This window comes from Neolamprologus multifasciatus, chromosome 23, assembly GCF_963576455.1.
Source record: "Neolamprologus multifasciatus chromosome 23, fNeoMul1.2, whole genome shotgun sequence".
Lineage (NCBI taxonomy): Eukaryota > Metazoa > Chordata > Actinopteri > Cichliformes > Cichlidae > Neolamprologus > Neolamprologus multifasciatus.
The window spans coordinates 6,726,953-6,747,026 of NC_140460.1; the positions used below are offsets into that span (position 1 = coordinate 6,726,953).

At 39.2% G+C, this 20,074-nt stretch overlaps 1 protein-coding gene across 6 annotated transcripts; it reads right to left on the bottom strand.

Moving 5' to 3' along the window:
• Positions 1–445: 445 nt before the first annotated feature.
• Positions 446–16,152, bottom strand: LOC146490874 (cytochrome P450 2J2-like). 6 transcript variants are annotated; one of them, XM_085152349.1, is made up of 10 exons: positions 16,092–16,152; positions 15,764–15,876; positions 13,574–13,736; positions 13,338–13,487; positions 12,642–12,802; positions 11,513–11,689; positions 10,434–10,572; positions 10,155–10,342; positions 7,651–7,792; positions 446–7,302 (listed from the first exon to the last, which is right to left on the bottom strand). In XM_085152349.1, the coding sequence occupies exons 1-10, from the start codon at positions 16,135–16,137 to the stop codon at positions 7,127–7,129; spliced, it is 1,455 nt and encodes a 484-aa protein (XP_085008475.1). In that variant the 5' UTR covers positions 16,138–16,152; the 3' UTR covers positions 446–7,126. The 6 variants fall into 6 exon arrangements, with proteins under 6 accessions (XP_085008475.1, XP_085008476.1, XP_085008479.1 ...); XM_085152350.1 differs by lacking the exon at positions 16,092–16,152 and adding an exon at positions 15,947–15,992; XM_085152353.1 differs by lacking the exon at positions 16,092–16,152 and having other exon boundaries at positions 13,357–13,487; positions 13,600–13,736; positions 15,764–16,054.
• Between the last annotated feature and the right edge of the window lie 3,922 nt (positions 16,153–20,074).

The window sequence follows — 20,074 nt, forward strand, 5'->3', positions numbered from 1 at the left end:
GGCGACATTGAAGGAAATTTAAAACTGCTGGCTAAGGGTAAACGTAAATTCAATAAAATCATAATTCACGTCGGCAGTAATGACACCCGGTTACGCCAATCGGAGGTCACTAAAATCAATATTGAATCGGTGTGTAGCTTTGCCAAAACAATGTCGGACTCTGTAGTTTTCTCTGGTCCCCTCCCCAATCAGACCAGGAGTGACATGTTTAGCCGCATGTTCTCCTTAAATTGCTGGCTGTCTGAGTGGTGTCCCAGAAACGATGTGGGCTTCATAGATAATTGGCAAACCTTCTGGAGGAAACCTGGTCTTGTTAGGAGAGATGGCATCCATCCCACTTTGGATGGAGCAGCTCTCATTTCTAGAAATATCGACAAATTTATTAAACCCCTCAAAACATGACTATCCAGAGTTGGGACCAGGAAGCAGAGTTGCAGTCTTACACGCCTCTCTGCAGCTTCTCTCCTCCTGCTACCCCCCCAAAAACCCATCTCCATAGAGACTGTGTCTGCTTCCAAAAAGACAAAAAACAAACTAAAAACCAGCAACAAACAACTTAAACAATCACAAAGAAAGAACAATACAGTATCCACATCTGAACCAAAGAGTAAAACAGTGAAATGTGGATTATTAAATATTAGGTCTCTCTCCTCCAAGTCTCTGTTAGTACATGACTTAATAATTGATCAACAAATTGATTTACTCTGCCTTACAGAAACCTGGTTGCAGCAGGATGATTATGTTAGTTTAAATGAATCAACACCCCCGAGTCATTCTAACTACCAGAAATCTCGAAGCACAGGTCGAGGGGGCGGTTGTGGCAGCAATTTTTCACACCAGTCTATTAATTAATGAAAGACCAAGACAGACTTTTAATTCATTTGAAAGCCTGATGCTTAACATTGTCCACCCCAGCTGTGAAACTCAGAAACCAGTCTTACTTGTTATCATCTATCGTCCACCTGGGCCTTACACAGAGTTTCTGTCTGATTTCTCAGACTTTATATCTAATTTAGTTCTGAGCTCAGATAAAATAATTATTGTGGGTGATTTTAACATCCATGTAGATGCTAAAAATGACAGCCTCAACATGGCATTTAATCTGTTGTTAGACTCAATTGGTTTCTCTCAAAATGTAAAAGAACCCACCCACCACTTTAATCACACTCTAGATCTTGTTTTAACATATGGCATAGAAACTGAACATTTAACAGTGTTTCCTGAAAACCCTCTCCTGTCTGATCATTTCTTGATAACATTTACATTTACAATAATTGATTACGCAGCAGTGGAGAGTGGACTTTATCAAAGTAGATGTCTTTCTGAAAGCGCTGTAACTAAGTTTAAGAATATAATCCAGCCACTGTTATCATCGTCAATGCCCTGTACCAACACAGAGCAGAGCAGCTATCTGAACGCTACCCCAACAGAGGTCGATTATCTTGTTAATAATTTCACCTCCTTACTACGTACGACTCTGGATACTGTAGCTCCAGTGAAAACTAAGGTCTCTAATCAGAAGTACCTGACCCCGTGGTATAATTCTCAAACACGTACCCTAAAGCAGATGACTCGTAATCTGGAGAGGAAATGGCGTGTCACAAATTTAGAGGATCATCATTTAGCCTGGAGAAATAGTTTGTTGCTTTATAAGAAAGCCCTCCGCAAAGCCAGAACAGCTTACTACTCATCACTGATTGAAGAAAATAAGAACAACCCCAGGTTTCTCTTCAGCACTGTAGCCAGGCTGACAAAAAGTCAGAGCTCTTTTGAGCCAACCATCCCTTTAACGTTAACTAGTGATGACTTCATGAACTTCTTCACAAATAAAATTTTTATCATTAGAGAAAAAATTACCAATAATCATCCCACAGATGTAATATTATCTACAGCTACTCTTAGTTCCATTGATGTTAAGTTAGCCTCTTTTTTTCCAATCAATCTTTCTGAGTTAACTTCAATAATTACTTCCTCCAAACCATCAACGTGTCTTTTAGACCCCATTCCTACAAAACTGCTCAAAGAAGTCCTGCCATTGATTAATTCTTCGATCTTATATATGATCAACCTATCTCTAATAATCGGCTATGTACCACAGGCCTTCAAGGTGGCTGCAGTTAAACCTTTACTCAAAAAGCCATCTCTAGACCCAGCAGTCTTAGCTAATTATAGGCCAATCTCCAACCTTCCCTTCATATCAAAAATCCTTGAAAGAGTAGTTGTCAAACAGCTAACAGATCATCTGCAGAGGAATGGTTTATTTGAAGAGTTTCAGTCAGGTTTCAGAGTTCATCACAGCACAGAAACAGCTTTATTGAAGGTTACAAATGATCTTCTTATGGCCTCTGACAGTGGACTCATCTCTGTGCTTGTCCTTCTTGACCTTAGTGCAGCATTCGATACTGTTGACCATAATATTGTATTAGAGCGATTATAACATGCTGTAGGTATTACAGGTATTGCACTGCAGTGGTTTGTATCATATCTATCTAATAGACTCCAATTTGTGCATGTAAATGGAGAGTCCTCTTCACACACTGAGGTTAATTATGGAGTTCCACAGGGTTCGGTGCTAGGACCAATTCTGTTTACATTATACATGCTTCCCCTAGGCAGCATCATTAGAAGACATAGCATACATTTTCACTGCTATGCAGATGACACCCAGCTCTATCTGTCCATGAAGCCAGATAACACACACCAATTAGTTAAACTGCAGGAATGTCTTAAAGACATAAAGACTTGGATGGCCACTAACTTTCTGCTTCTTAACTCAGATAAAACTGAGGTCATTGTACTCGGCGCTGAAAAGCTTAGAAATATGGTATCTAACCAGATTCTTACTCTGGATGGCATTACCTTGGCCTCCAGTAACACTGTGAGGAACCTTGGAGTCATTTTTGACCAGGATATGTCCTTCAACGCACATATTAAACAAATATGTAAGACTGCGTTCTTCCATTTGCGCAACATCTCTAAAATTAGAAATATCCTGTCTCAGAGTGACGCTGAAAAACTAGTTCATGCATTTATTACTTCCAGGCTAGACTACTGCAATTCATTATTATCAGGATGTCCAAAAAACTCACTGAAAAGCCTTCAGTTAATCCAAAATGCTGCAGCAAGAGTACTGACAAGGACTAGAAAGAGAGAGCATATTTCTCCTGTTTTGGCTTCCCTTCATTGGCTTCCTGTTAAATCCAGAATTGAATTCAAAATCCTGCTCCTCACATACAAGGTCTTAAATAATCAGGCCCCATCTTATCTTAATGACCTTGTAGTACCATATCACCCTATTAGAGCACTTCGCTCTCGCTCTGCAGGCCTACTTGTTGTTCCTAGAGTATTTAAAAGTAGAATGGGAGGGAGAGCCTTCAGTTTTCAGGCCCCTCTTCTGTGGAACCAGCTTCCAGTTTGGATTCAGGAGACAGACACTATCTCTACTTTTAAGATTAGGCTTAAAACCTTCCTTTTTGCTAAAGCATATAGTTAGGGCTGGACCAGGTGACCCTGAATCCTCCCTTAGTTATGCTGCAATAGATGTAGGCTGCCGGGGGATTCCCATGATGCATTGAGTTTTTCCTTTCCAGTCACCTTTCTCACTCACTATGTATTAACAGACCTCTCTGTATTGAATCGTATCTGTTATTAATCTCTGTCTCTCTTCCACAGCATGTCTTTATCCTGTCTTCCTTCTCTCACCCCAACCGGTCGCAGCAGATGGCCGCCCCTCCCTGAGCCTGGTTCTGCCGGAGGTTTCTTCCTGTTAAAAGGGAGTTTTTCCTTCCCACTGTCGCCAAAGTGCTTGCTCATAGGGGGTCATATGATTGTTGGGCTTTTCTCTGTATCTATGAAGCGCCTTGAGGCGACATTTGTTGTGATTTGGCGCTATATAAATAAAATTGAATTGAATTGAATTGAACTTTTCATGGTCAATTCTGAACATAAGAGGACATGTTTGCTCTTCTGTGACAACAGCCTGTCTGGGGTAAGTCATATTGTGGAACCATTAAATAAACCCTCCAAATGCCTTAGCTTTAAACTTGACATAAAACTTAAATCCACTTAATAGGAACATATACACAGAACAACTAATGACTAATGATCTATCTCTGACTAGATACATCCTGAGAACAGGTCACAGGTTAACTTGTAACCTGAATCACTGATAGCGCTGCAGTCCCACCTCATGCTGAACCGTGAGCAAAGTGCAAACTTTAACACAAAGAAATCTCTCAGTGTAAAAGAAACCTCAGTGTGATTTATTTGCATTAATTAGATTTAGAAGGTCCTACAAGTTCAGTGTGCATTACAGAGGATTGTAATATGGTTGTTCCCAGTTATTTCTTTTGTCACGGTCTTGGGTCGGCGACGCAGTCTTTTCCTTTTTGGTATTATTAATCTTTGATTTCTTGATGTGTCTTTGTTAGTTCTTAGGTTTTGGTTCTGTGTTCCCACTGTTCCGTGTTAGCATTGTGCCTCTAGGTTTAGTCTGTGGATTTCTTGTTTTACTTTGAAGGTTTTGTCTCATGTTATTGTATTGTGCTTTACTTCCTTGTCTTGCCCAATTAGTTCCAGCTGTCTTGCCACCTGTTCCTCTTTCCCTCATGTTCCTGCCATTGAGGATGTCCACAAGAAGAGATGTCTACGCCGAGCACGCTTCATTCTCAGGGACTCCTCTCATCCTGCCAATAAACTCTTCCAGCTCCTCCCCTCTGGAAGACTCTACAGGACCCTACAGACTAAAACCAGCAGGTTTAGGAACAGCTTCTTCCCCACACTGAACTCAGTCCCCTGCTGCTTCCATCCACACTAATTCTCCATCCATAACCCCTTATCCCTCTCAGGAACCACGATCATGACTCGCATTCATTTGTAACATTCACCATACGCTCATATTGGTTAATACTGTAGTTTAGGACACTGACATAGTATGCTCTCTGGTACAGTGCATACACTGTTAGCTCTTATAGTCTACTCAGAGCGCCACACTCCCACCGCTGTAGATATACTCATGGGACTCTTTAAATCTGTTTACCTTACAGCAGTACATCGGTACATATGTAGCACATCTGTATATATTTAGCTAATCTGTATATTTGTTTATAGTACATCTGTATATCTGCCCGTCTGTATAGGAATATAGAATATCTGTATGCTACACAGATCATCTGTATATCTGTACATATGTCTGTAGTTCATCTGTATACTTTGTCTCTCCGTACATAATCTGTTCATAACCATTCCACCCTTTATACAGTGGCGTGCAAAAGTATTCGGCCCCCTTGAACTTTTCCACATTTTGTCACATTACAGCCACAAACATGAATCATTTTTACTGGAATTCCACGTGAAAGACCAACACAAAGTGGTGTACACGTGAGAAGTGGAACAAAAATCATACATGATTCCAAACATTTTTGTTTGCGTAATTATTCAGCCCCCTTTGGTCTGAGTGCAGTCAGTTGCCCATAGACATTGCCTGATGAGTGCTAATGACTAAACAGAGTGCACCTGTGTGTAATCTAATGTCAGTACAAATACAGCTGCTCTGTGAAGGCCTCAGAGGTTGTCTAAGAGAATATTGGGAGTGACAACACCATGAAGTCCAAAGAACACACCAGACAGGTCAGGGATAAAGTGTACACCACTTTGTGTTGGTCTTTCATGTGGAATTCCAATAAAATTGATTCATGTATGTGGCTGTAATGTGACAAAATGTGGAAAAGTTCAAGGGGGGCGAATACTTTTGCAAGCCACTGTAGTACCCTTATCTGTATATATTAGTATATCCGTACATCTGCCTGTAGTACATCTGTATATTTGTTTAACTTATCTGTATGTAATCTGCTCTTATTGCACTTACTACTCTTGCACTTCTTATTAGATGCAAACTGTATTTCGTTACCCTGTATTCATAGCTGTGTAATGACGATAAAGTTGAATCCAGTCATAATCCTAATCACTTTGCAATATGTAACATGTGCAATGTTATATATTACTGTATATATAAAATCCATATTTATTCTTGAGTATGTACTTAGCACCGGAGAACTGTGCACTTTTACCTTTTCTTTTTTCTTTTTTTTACATGTTTCCACTGGGCAGGAGTTTCTTTCAATCTCATTGTACATAGATCTATTCTATTCTATTCTATTCTATTATCAACATAGCACTTGTAGCTAGTGGGACATGATGATTTGCTTCTGTCTGTTTACTGTCTGGGATGGAAGATGACAAAGAGTTATTAAAAGTGGGCCAACATTTCTCCACAACTATGTGAGAGACAAGTCATACAGAACAAAAATATTTAAAATTATTGTTGCTAAAGATAGTTTTTGTTTTTTACAGTACTGCAGTGTCCTGTGAAACATTTCTTTTTCACATAACTGAATGCAAAGGCAGTTCATTTTAAAAAAGTATCCTTTTCTAATAGCAGATGGGTATTTTTATGAAGTAATTTATTGAGATTGAAATCTCCTTTACACGTGAGATTCAACAACAAAAGCATAAACAAAGTATCAGTAAGAAAAAATAGTTACAAGATGCTGTACTGAATCTCCATAAACAAGGAAGGACAATATGGTGCACTGACCAGTAGTTATACAGGTGAGGAAGGCATCTCACCTGTTTAACTTCTCTCACGGAGAACCATTTAAAAAATGATATAGATAAAAGAAGAAAATTTCAAATTTCATTTTCTGCTATTATTTTCAGATTTTCATTCTTTTGGTAAGTGATCATTTTAAAAAAGTATTTTATATGTGTAATAATATCTAAATAAATTATTTACAGGTTCAACAAATCCAATGTGCAGAGAAATTATCATAAGTACGACGTTTTGGTGATTCCCTTCAGAGGTTGTAATGGTCCGTGGATTTTATTGCATCAGGATTATTTTATTTGTGAGTCCATATTCATTCAGAAAAATCATGCAAAATTAAAATACGTTCAAATTCTATTTAAAATATATATTACTTATTAATTACTTACACTAGAGCGCTAGAGATAGACAGAGAGAACAGTAAAGCAGATATTCTTTATGCATTGCATCAAAAACAATATCAGAAGACAGTCATTGAGAGCGCAGAGAAACAGACATGCTCAGCTGAGGATAACTCGTGCTCTAACGTGGCACAGCACACAGACGATAAGGTTTGGGACTGCGTGTGGCTCCTAAAATGAAGTCCAGACTGGGTTTCTCTCCAGCAGGTGCAGACAATGAAAGCCTCTGCAGCAGGGAGGTGAAAAACAGGAATAACTCCATCCTGGCCAGCTGCTCCCCAAGACACACACGTTTACCTGAGAATACACAAGACTACATGTTTTAAATACATAATTTACAGGGTTTCCACGCTAATCACAGCTTATAACATTTATTTATTAATTTAGATCAACAAATAAAGCACAAGTCAGAACATTTAAAAGCACACAATTTAATGCAAGGAACAAGCAGCAGAGTATCTGCTAATCTGTATCTACTTCACCACTTTATCACTGTATTGAGCAGTGTAAATATGATTATGCTACAAATAATCAAAATAAAATGTTACATATACAAAAAGTTGACCATAAGCAGCAACATTTTTTTAAACTTCTGCCTAAAACAGCGTTTACCAGAGTTTTAAAGGATTGCAACTAATAACTAACCTGCAGAAAAGGGAAAGAAGGCCTCCCTCTTCCTAAATTTTCCATCCTGGTCCAGAAAGTGTTGAGGGTTGAAGGAATGTGGAGTTTCCCACATAGACTCATCACATAGAACAGAGTGCAATGTAGCCAAGATCTTAGTGCCCTGAAACAAAAACATTTGTTTAAATTATAGGACTTGAACTTCCCATTAGCTACAGTTCTTTAGCATCAAGCCTGTGATTTCAGTATCTCAGAATTATTCTTTATTCATTATTTATGGTCTTCTATCAGGTTAATTTGTTTTGTAAATACACACATTTGTTACTAGTGGATTGTTTCCCACATAGACTCATCACATAGAACAGAGTGCAATGAAGCCAAGATCTTGGTGCCCTGAAAAATACCATTTGTTCAAATTGCAGGATTTGAACTTCCCCATTGGCTACAGTACTTGGTATTTGAGTATCTGAATATTTGAGCTGTAACTGTTCTTTGTAATTACTTATGATCCCGTGTTGGGGTGTTTCCAGAGGTGGGAAGTAACAAAGTAACTTTATTACTGTAATTAGAATTTTCAATTCTATTCTATTCTATTCCATTTTATTTATATAGCGCCAAATCACAACAACAGTCGCCTCAAGGCGCTTTTTATTGAACAGTAGATCGTACAATAATAGATACAGAGAAAACCCAACAATCATATGACCCCCTATGAGCAAGCACTTTGGCGACAGTGGGAAGGAAAAACTCCCTTTTAACAGGAAGAAACCTCCGGCAGAACCAGGCTCAGGGAGGGGCGGCCATCTGCTGCGACCGGTTGGGGTGAGAGAAGGAAAACAGGATAAAGACATGCTGTGGAAGAGAGACAGAGGTTAATAACAAGTATGAGTCAATGCAGAGAGGTCTATTAACACATAGTGAGTGAGAAAAGAGACTGGAAAGGAAAAAATCAATGCATCATGGGAATCCCCCATGACTACGTCTATTGCAGCATAACTAAGGGTCACCTGGTTCAGTTTTCAGGTATCTGTATTTGAATATTTATTCTTCTGACAACTTTTTACTTTACTCCCTACATTTTTAAACAAATATCTGTACTTTCTACTCCTTACGTGTTCAGAAAATGCTAATTACTTTACGTTCAGTGTTATCATTTATAACGTTTATACTCAGGGGTTAAAGTTGGCCGGAACTTTAATAAGGCAGGTGTCCGTATGTTGTGTTGGCGGTACTTCAGCATGTAGCTAGTGCTACAGATAAGGAGGATGCATGAAGCGAGTGTTTTTTAAGTGGCATGCAATTTAAAAATCAATGTTTCTATCAGTCTAAGTAGCCTGAAAAGAAAAGTGTCTGGACTTCTTTAAGTTTCCTGGAAGACGTTTCACCTCGCATGAGAAAAAACCTTCACAGACAGTTTCTATTAGCTCAGCAAACATCAGAAAACACACAAGCTGTTCGTATGCAGTTTGTCGCACAGTGCATTCATAGCTAAAGGTCAAGTTGATGGATTTCACAGGGAGAGAAGAGAATGAGAGCTAACTTCACTCGGAGATGGATAAAGATTTAGGAAGACAAACTCGACAGGAGAGGTTAGATTTAAAGCTGAAGACTGCACAGTGACGCTTAAACACAAAATTTAAAGCTTACATGCAATGTCATTATTTTAACCACATGTTGGAACTGTGTATGATGTTTTTTGATAAATTATGTATTTTCATTGTCGTAAAATGTCCTGCAAAACAAACTAACCTATATTAACTTTGTGCTATTCAAATGTTGCATGGAAATACTGGGTAGTTTTGTCCAGGATAAACAGGTTAGTTTGCATTACAGGGCTGAATTTACAGTAAAGCACTGTGTTGGACTGGTGCACAGTAGCTGTGGTGCTCCTGGTCAGATTTAGGTTACATCAAGTGTAGCAGCGACTTTGCATTTTAGATGATCATGCTTAGATTACTTCACTGAATTTAAACTTTATAACAACTCTGTATAAAGTGTAGGGGGATAGACATCTGCCAGGATAGCTGAAAAAACCCATCTACACTTGTGTAATTGTGTAAATCTACAGAGAAGAGCAGGTCAGCTGATCACATCATGTACGCTAAAAACCTCCTGGTGCCATAGCTGGACTGGCCATCAGATCAGGCATAGCAGGCATCTGCCCGGTGGGCCAATGGGGAGTTTTTGTTTTTATAGGCCGATGGGGTTTTTTTTGTGTGTGTTTGTTGATTCGTTTTTTTGTAACAGTATAAACAACCAAAGGTGGTGGACTGTCCAGCAGCTGGCCGATGTGTAAAATGTAAAAATAAGTCAGTTGTTTGGTGGTGGCTATGGCGGAGCTTCCACTGAGCCCAGCAGGTGGATGAGGGAAAGGTGGATGAATAGTGGAATTGTAAAGTGCTTTGAGTGTCTAGAAAAGCTCTATATAAATGCAATCCATTATTAGTATGTACCTTTGACACATCTGATTATCTCAGAGTTTTTCTTTTTAACTGGCGCACATTTGTTACTGGTTGATTGTGTACCTTTGGGATTGAGTACTTATCCAGAGTTGTGTTCTTGTTTGCCACGTGAAGTATGTTAAGTGGGACAATATTTCCCATTCTCTGGATTTCATGAATAACTGCATCAGTGAACGGCATGTTTTCTCTGTCACTTGTAGACGGCTGCCTGGATGAACCAACCACAGCATCTATCTCAGCTTGGACTTTCTCTGCACACACAGAAAACAGGAAAATAAGTGTTGTGCACAGTTGACTAAGCTCACAAAATATGTATCCCTGATAGATATTACCCTGACACACCTTGTATGTCAGGGTGGTGGATCATATATAAAAGCCCCCAGTGTAAAGTAGTAGTTGTGGTTTCAGTTCCAGCGCCAAACAGGTCCATTGTGCAAGCCATCAAATTTTCGAGATAAAACCCAGAATCTTTATCTTCCTTCTATCAATGATACAAGAGAAAATTGTTATATTTGATTATGTACACAATATAAATACAAACCATCTTATCAAAACGTTTTGTAAAGTAAAGAATAAAATTTTCAAATTCCCCTCTCGCCCCCATGAAGGTGCAGAGATCTTGGATGTTGTTCCTGGTATCTGCTGGAGCCACTTGCTTTGCTCCGGGGTCACTGCACCGAGCGCACCAATTACCACGGGGACCACTGTTACCTTCACTCAAGATTAACTTGAGTGAAGGTAACAGTGCAAGATCAACAGGACCCTAAGAGCCTTCATCAGGAACTCAACGGGGATGTGGCGAACAACACTAGAGACCAACAGGATCTACCAAGGAGATGCACTGTCCCCACTGATGTTCTGCATAGACCTAAATCCTCTCAGAGAAGTAAGGCTGTCAGAACAGAGGGGATCACACTACCAGAAGGAAACATTGCAGACAGTGAGGACAGACCACCTCCTAGGGTGGTTGAGAATGACAGAGCTAAGAACCTGTGGGACTTCCAGATACAGACAGACAAAATGGTGATGGTTAACCAACCAGACATAGTAGTTGTAGACAAGCAGGAGAAGATGTAGCAGAAGACGTACTGATAAACGTACCAATACGGAATGACAGTAACATCTCAAAGAATGAACACGAAATGCTGGAGAAGTACCGGGGGCTCAGAGAAGAGCTGAGAAGGTGGAGAGTGAAGGTAACAGTGGTCCCAGTGGTAATCGGAGCACTAGGGTGCAGTGACTCCCAAGTTAGGTGAATGGCTCCAGCAGATCCCTCTGTCCAGAAGAGTTAGAGTTAGAACCCTTAAGCTCCCAGCTCTCTGGTAGAGGACCTGAGCTTGAAGGATTGACTACTTGCAGAGGCGAGAGGGGAATTAATTTTTTTCATAAAAGCAAATCGAGATAGATATTAAAACACTAACCTCTCCCATTTCTTTGAGAAAGGAGTCAATGTAGTCTCTTGGTGATGAAGGGTCAAAGTTTTCCTGGTGTTCTTTGATCCTAGTTTCTACAAATTCAACTATTTTCTTTGTCAAGATAAATATCGTCTGGTGTGATCCAGGCAGCCACTTCATCAGCTGGGGTATTGTATTGTACATCTGCAGAGCAGGAAGACAGTAACCAGATTATCTAATTGACTGGCCGTATTAACATAAGCAATAATAAAGATCATTATTACTGTGTGTTCATGAATTTTAGGTTTGAAACCTGCAGCTGTATCACTGCAAGAACGGAACCCGAGTGGCATTTTGTTATTGGATTTCTGGTCTACTCTCTTTATAAGAGCTTAAATGCTTAAAGGTGGGATAATTATTTAGTTGAATTAGTTTATGTATAGGTAATTAGGTAGGTCATTTGTTTGTTTTTATATTAAGTGTGTTTATTATTGGATGGCACCGCTATACAGGGCACAAGTTGGGCATGCACCAAGAAAACAAAACAAAACAAAGAAAACAAAAGGGCAATTTAGTTAAGAGTGAAGTCATGCAGCTTTTTGACCTGTCTGTCTCTCTTCATTTTTAAAATGGTTCAAACATTTTAGTGTGAAACATATCACTGCCACAATGTTTGTAAACAGCTTGGTGTCAAAGTAAAAAAGGCTCAATGAAGTTTATTAAAAAGTCTTTTTGAGCTGTTTGTGTGGAAGTGTGAATTAATTTAAGGCTAGAAGTCAGGGGTGTCAAGCTAAGGCTTCATTCATTAGGATTTACACTCATCATCACGGTGTGATTGGTTTTACAATAGCAACAAGCAGCTCTGCTTAAACTGTTGCCCCTACTGTATCTAACCAGGAAATGTTAGAAAATGAATGGGTGAATTGGTTCTGTTTGGCTTTTACAGGCGATGGGTAAATCTGATACTGCTGTATTGTAGATCCACATTCAGTAAATAATCATTTCTGGAGTGTATTTCACTTGTAATGCACAGTGGTGAAAAACCACCAAGTGGACATCACAGCAGATAGATATGAAAATTGATTTAGCACACATTTACATCCATGTTTGAGACTGGAACTAGAAGTACATGAGTGTGTGAATAACATGCACTCACCCGTACTGTCAAACTTCCCCGTAATCGAACAATGTCATTTATTGTCTGGAGAATATGCTGGTATTGCTTGTCAGTGTACTCAAATCGATTGCCAAACACCAAACAGCAGATGATGTTTGAGACTGCATTATTAATCAGGTTTTTAGCATTAAAGGGTTTGCCTGCAAAATGAGGAGAAAAAAACATTCATGAAATTAAAAAAATAAATAAATAAAATTAAAATTCAAATACATAGTTGGGAACAAAGAGGACCTTGAAAATTGCAAGTGAAATGCACCTCCAACTCTTACCCAAGGGTGTCAAATAAACTTTGGTGTAAAGGATTAGGGAAATGTCCCGAGTGTTTCAGAACATTTCAGCAAATAATTGTGAATCTGAACAAAGAATTGGAGCTATATCAATAAAACTAAAATCAAATGAACAGGATATAATGCATGTCAACAAGTGGAGAAACAGAGTGGGTGCTGTTTTTAATGTTTGGCCTCTGATTAGAACTCCTTGTTAAAACATAAATCAGGTGATGAGCTACAGGTAAAGAAAAGTGGGACAATTATTAAGGAAACTTTTTAGGCCATGTGCTTTAGTACTGTGAACCTTATAAACATGTCATATGGTGAATTATATTTAAATTTTATAAACACACATACTAAACATAGATAACATGTAACTATATAGTTGTTTGTTTGTTTTTTGTGCCTTGCTGATCTGTGAAAGCCTCTGTGAGATACTGGCACTCCTGCTGGATGGATGAATCCAGGGTCTTCTTCCCCAGACCAAAGTTTCTGAATGTGTGAAGAACAAATCTCCTCTGTTGCTTCCAGGGATAACCATTTGACATCATAAGACCTTTTGGAAATAAAAATTTAATTAGACCTGATGTGATCAGTTCAATCAAGTTTTTGGAATTTTGGAGGGAAAAATGCAAACACTACCTTTATTCCCAGTAATTGATTCAAATAAGGGTATACTTGGGCGATCCATGACGTTTTCTCCTTGGTGAACCAGGGCTTCTTTCACAAGTTTGTAGCCATGAACGACCACAATCCTACCACCAAAGAGTCGGAGGCTGAAAATGTTTCCATATTTCTCTGCAAACTGAACACAGACAGTATATTGTTGTTTTTGGAGCAAGATACATTCTGAGGAGGCTATATAATAATAATAATAATAATAATAATAATAATAATAATAATACATTTTATTTATAGGCGCCTTTCAGACCTTCAAGGTCACCTTACAATAACACGTGAACAATAGCATAAAAAAACATTAAAAAATATATGTATATATAATAAACATGGTAAAATAAAATTTAGACATAAACAGTCATAAAAGTATAAAGGCCAGTATAAAAACTGAGCAGGTAAAAATGGACTAAGACAGATCAGGTGTATGCAATTCTAAATAGATGAGTTTTGAGACGTGATTTAAAAGTGGTGAGACAGTGTGTGGTCCGGAGAACAAGTGGAAGTGCATTCCAAAGTCTTGGGGCAGAACAGCTAAAGGCTCTGAGTCCAATGGTAGTCAGGTGAGCAGGTGGAACTGACAGAAGGGAAGCTGAAGAAGAGCGGAGTGTACGGGGGGTGAGTATGTATGGAGAAGATCGGATAGATATGGAGGAGCTAGGTTATGAAGCGCTTTGTAAGTGAGAAGCAGGATCTTGAAATTGACACGGAGGTGAACTGGAAGCCAATGGAGCTGTTTAAGAACAGGTGTTATATGTTCAGTGGATCTAGTTCTGGAAATATACAAGCAGCTGTATTTTGAACTAACTGCAATTTATGGAGGGGTTTATGAGGTAGACCATAGAGAAGAGAATTACAGTAATCTAAACGAGATGTGACAAGAGCATTGACAAGTATGGCGGTACTGTGTGGAGTCAGTGAGGGACGAAGGCGGTTATTATTACGGAGATGAAAGTAGGAGTAGTATATATTATATATATTCATATTTTGCAATTTATATAAGAAAAGGTTTTTGTTGTTTTTTACTTAATATCAGAACTGCTGTAAGTTAGTAGGCCAGTTAATTTCTTCTGAGATTAATAAAATATTCTTATTCTGCATTCAGCAGAGTGGGGAATTCAGAACAGATTTGGCATTAAGACAAGTTCCTATAGTTATGAAAATGTCACTATATCAGGTGTTAGCCTACCTGTAATGAGGCCATTAAGTTACTATTCAGTTAAATAGCTAAAATTGTGAGCAATAAATACCAGTTCAGTGAAGGGTTCAATAAACCTAAGAGGTTCATTGAACCCTTCACTTTATCCTCATGGGCACCGGAGGAAGCCAAATGCAAAACAAATACAAAGTATTTCTCAATCATTTCACTTCTCAGTAGAAGTTTAGTAAAAAACAAACAAACAAACAAACAAAAAACTAAAATAAAAAGTAAATAACAATTTCCAAGCAAGAAAATGATAATGATTTTTTTTTTGATTAAACCAACAGTCAAAACCTCAAAGAAAGAAACTAAAAAACTATTAAAGATTATTGCCCATTGACGTAAATGTACAATTATTCCATTTATTTAAATGGACTAATTCAGTTTCATTTCTAATGCAGGATATACTGGTGTCCATTTGATTTAAAAAGTTTGCTAAATATAGCCTTAAACATGATACAATTGCTTCAAGCCTCATACAAGCTAAATAACGACTCTGTCTACTTATAATAATGGATTGGATTTATATAGCGCTTTTCAATGCCACTATTCATTCACTCTCACATTCACACACTGGTGGAGGCAAGCTACGGTTGTAGCCACAGCTGCCCTGGGGCAGACTGACAGAAGCGAGGCTGCCATATCGCGCCATCGGCCCCGGTCATTGTGTCTTGCCCAAGGACACAACGACCAGGCGACCTTCCAGTTACAGATACGCTTCCCAACCCCCTGAGCCACGGTCGCCCATACTTTGGTGTAAATTATGCCTCCTTGCACTCCAGTGATTTCACATGTTTGTTTCCTTTCACATTATTTTTCTGCTTTTATTATTAGTCAGTCAGCTGCAGGTGAAATCTGTATGGTTGAATGAATGTTGGTTTTTTTTCAATTTCAAATGTTTTTTCATTTTATTATAATATAATAACTTTAATTTTTATTTAGGAATGGACTCATACCTCTGTTAACTGCAGGTGGAGTCTGGTAGCTTGGATACGATGAAGGTCACCAATGAAAGGAAGAGCCCAGGGTCCAGGAGGAAAGTTTTTTGGCACTCTGTTCTTCAGAAAATCTGTCAACAGTAGAGAAACAGTCAAAAATATTAAAATAATTTTGCCATCTATCCACTCCAAGCCAAGAACCTTGAATATCAACTCCATATCTTCTCTTCATCTGTCCTGCTACAAATAAACAGAGGACAAACACAATCAGATAAACAGCACTGACTGTGGTGTCCCACCTCACACTGAACCATGAACTGTGAACAAAGTGCAAACTTTAACACACATGTGTCAAAGTCAAGGCCCGCGGGCCACATCTGGGCGGCGTACATTTAATCAATCAATCAATCAATCAATCAATCAAGGCTTTATTCGTCACATGCAGGTTGCCCTGCAGTGAAATGGGACCCCCCCCCCCCACACACACACACACACACACACACACACACACACACACACACACCCCCACCCCACCATACACACACAACACAGACATCACATGGATACAGGTCGGAGATCAGTAGCGTCACAGAAAAACACTGAAATATACACTACAATGGGAAAGTAAAAAAAAAAAAAGGACTCATGCTGGGCTCCTATGGGAGGACAGCATGAGAACAGAAAACAAAACAAGCTCCTCTGCACAAAAAGAGCATAAATGTCCACAGCACAACATTATGGAACACGTGACAAGCCACACGTCAACAGCCCTGCACGTCAATTCTCGACGCGAGGGGGGTACCCTGCGCGTCGATAAGTGAAGCAGAGGGAGCCTGACCATGCGTCACACATTTGACGAGTTGGGAGTGAGAACGTGTTGGCTTAAAACTGCAGCGCCCGGATTACTTGCGTTGCCAGCTACTTCCGTGCAACTGATATAACGTGTGGGGGGGACCCAAACACATTTATGCCTTGTTATTAGGCAAAGGTATGCATTTATGGAACTTTAACGTTTCTTGTAACCGAATTATGACGCTTATCAGACGGTTGCTTTCAGTGTGTAACGCAGTCATGAATGACTACACGCATCACGATGGAATAATTAATGCCTACAGGTTTAGTATGTCTACTCCCGTTGTTCATATTTGTTATAAGACTGTCGAATAGTAGTTAAAACAATAAAGACCTATTGTGCCAGTATCACCATGACTCTTTCTTGTTTGTTCAGAATAACGACTGAGAACATGGCATTTTAGTGCTACCAAAAAGTGATTGTGGCCTATAACTTGTCACTGAAACAATATTTCGGCTTCAAACTTGAGGGATATATTCCAGAAGGGTTACATGTGATATATTATATCCCAAAAACTCTCCAAGAACTGCTGAAAAACTTGTACAGGAACAATAAAACCAAGAGTGTAGATTTGGTTGTCGCATTGGTGGGGACGGATGATTCAACCACCGAACCCTGCCCCGTTTCTTATTTTTTCCTTTTTGTTTTTGCTTCTTGATAAAAAAAGGAGAAATATACTTGCCTACATATGCTATTTTACATGCTTTTAAACCATTTAAAATTACAATTCATAGTTTTATATGTGAATTATATAATGTTAAATTAATTCAATTTTTCAATTCAATTTTATTTATATAGCGCCAAATCACAACAAAAGTCGCCTCAAGGCGCTTCATAGATACAGAGAAAAACCCAACAATCATATGACCCCCTATGAGCAAGCACTTTGGCGACAGTGGGAAGGAAAAACTCCCTTTTAACAGGAAGAAACCTCCAGGAGAACCAGGCTCAGGGAGGGGCAGCCATCTGCTGCGACCGGTTGGGGTGAGAGAAGGAAGAGAGGATAAAAGACATGCTGTGGAAGAGAGACAGAGGTTAATAACAGATATGATTCAATACAGAGAGGTCTGTTAACACATAGTGAGTGAGAAAGGTGACTGGAAAGGAAAAACTCAATGCATCATGGGAATCCCCCGGCAGCCTACATCTATTGCAGCATAACTAAGGGAGGATTCAGGGTCACCTGGTCCAGCCCTAACTATATGCTTTAGCAAAAAGGAAAGTTTTAAGCCTAATCTTAAAAGTAGAGATAGTGTCTGTCTCCCGAATCCAAACTGGAAGCTGGTTCCACAGAAGAGGGGCCTGAAAACTGAAGGCTCTCCCTCCCATTCTACTTTTAAATACTCTAGGAACAACAAGTAGGCCTGCAGAGCAGGAGCGAAGTACTCTAATAGGGTGATATGGTACTACAAGGTCATTAAGATAAGATGGGGCCTGATTATTTAAGACCTTGTATGTGAGGAGCAGGATTTTGAATTCAATTCTGGATTTAACAGGAAGCCAATGAAGGGAAGCCAAAACAGGAGAAATATGCTCTCTCTTTCTAGTCCCTGTCAGTACTCTTGCTGCAGCATTTTGGATTAGCTGAAGGCTTTTCAGTGAGTTTTTTGGACATCCTGATAATAATGAATTGCAGTAGTCCAGCCTGGAGGTAATAAATGCATGAACTAGTTTTTCAGCGTCACTCTGAGACAGGATATTTCTAATTTTAGAGATGTTGCGCAAATGGAAGAACGCAGTCTTACATATTTGTTTAATATGTGCGTTGAAGGACATATCCTGGTCAAAAATGACTCCAAGGTTCCTCACAGTGTTACTGGAGGCCAAGGTAATGCCATCCAGAGTAAGAATCTGGTTAGATACCATATTTCTAAGCTTTTCAGCGCCGAGTACAATGACCTCAGTTTTATCTGAATTAAGAAGCAGAAAGTTAGTGGCCATCCAGGTCTTTATGTCTTTAAGACATTCCTGCAGTTTAACTAATTGGTGTGTGTTATCTGGCTTCATGGACAGATAGAGCTGGGTGTCATCTGCATAGCAGTGAAAATGTATGCTATGTCTTCTAATGATGCTGCCTAGGGGAGGCATGTATAATGTAAACAGAATTGGTCCTAGCACTGAACCCTGTGGAACTCCAAATTACTATTAAACAAATGACTGACTAAGTATTTCAGGCTTTAGTTTACTTCAGCCATATTCCATATAAATCAGGTATCATACAAAAGTAGAAATAGCTTCAAAGACAGTCATGACAATAAAAGAATATGACTTTAAGGACTTAACAACATTACTTCAGTTATAGTACACCAACATCTCAGACACATTAGCACTAAGGGAAGACTGAATGATCTGGTGGGTTTTGTCCATAAAACTACTCATCTAAGATGACCACAAAGTAAAAGATCTCTCAGCAACATTATGCAACATTTTAGGCACTACTGCCCTCTATCAGATCAGTGAGCTGGGATTTTTTATTCTAAACATGAACTACTGTTACAGCAACAGACATGGACTACATGCCCCACACAACAAACACATGCCTGCTCCTCTCGTTAGCTGAAATGAACTGCTGGCATATTTGTTTTACATCTATACTGTCCAGTCTCTCCTGGTGGACATGGCATCACGTTATTCATGGTTACATACAATTTTAGACTGATGTGGACCAAGCTTAGCACCTACTTGCCAACCTTGAGACCTCAGAATTAGGGAGACATTCAAAGGGGCTGGGGGGGATATACATGTACATATATATACAAAAAACTTGAATCTTACAGTGTTTAATTATCAGATAAAATAAGTTAAATGTCACCGTTATTATTGTCCGGCTGGAAACAGGCAGGGAGTGTCCAAATTCAGAGGCTGTGTCCACCTGAGGACCCGGCCTTTGTGGTCTAAGAGGGCCGGGTCCTCTGAAAGCCGGGTAGACCGGAAATGAGCGACTGTGAAATTGGACGGTCTAGCCATCAGAATTACGTCACCTGCCGTCTGCTCCTTGCTGTCTAAAATATAACCGGACGCTGGCGTAGATGGTCGAATAAACTGCTGTTCTCACACAGCAGTTTATTCAGCTGTGTGAGAACCCCGGAGGAATCCTCCCGAGGGATTAATAAAGTTTTATTCAATCTAATTTAATCTAATAACTTTAATCTCAGCCAAAACGATTTACTCACCAACAAATAAAACACAACTAAAGCACTGAAAAAGGCCAAACAATAACATGTTTAAGTTATTTGACGTTTACACAGCTACATTCTCGCCTGAAAATGTGTTAAAACTTTATTTTGCGACCCAGAAAGAGTAATAAGAGTAATATTAAAACTAAGTAGCTGCAGTAATAGTAATAGTAATAGTAGCTATTGTTGGAAACTGGAATTGGCTGGGCCAGTCTGGGATATGGTTTTCAGTTTTGTTGTCCGGGTGGAAAATCGGGAGAAATTGGGGGGAGAATGGTCGTCCCAGGAGATTTTCGGGAG

Bases quoted from the DNA above. Each gene is read 5' to 3' on its own strand.
- LOC146490874 (XM_085152348.1), bottom strand. From the start codon at position 15,964: ATGGAGTTGATATTCAAGGTTCTTGGCTTGGAGTGGATAGATGGCAAA. The intron at 12,803-13,337 runs GCACAAAAAACA...CTCATTTTGCAG, and splicing joins GGCTTTCACAGATCAGCAAG to GCAAACCCTTTAATGCTAAA. The intron at 7,303-7,650 runs GTTAGTTATTAG...GTGTATTCTCAG, and splicing joins CTTCTTTCCCTTTTCTGCAG to GTAAACGTGTGTGTCTTGGG.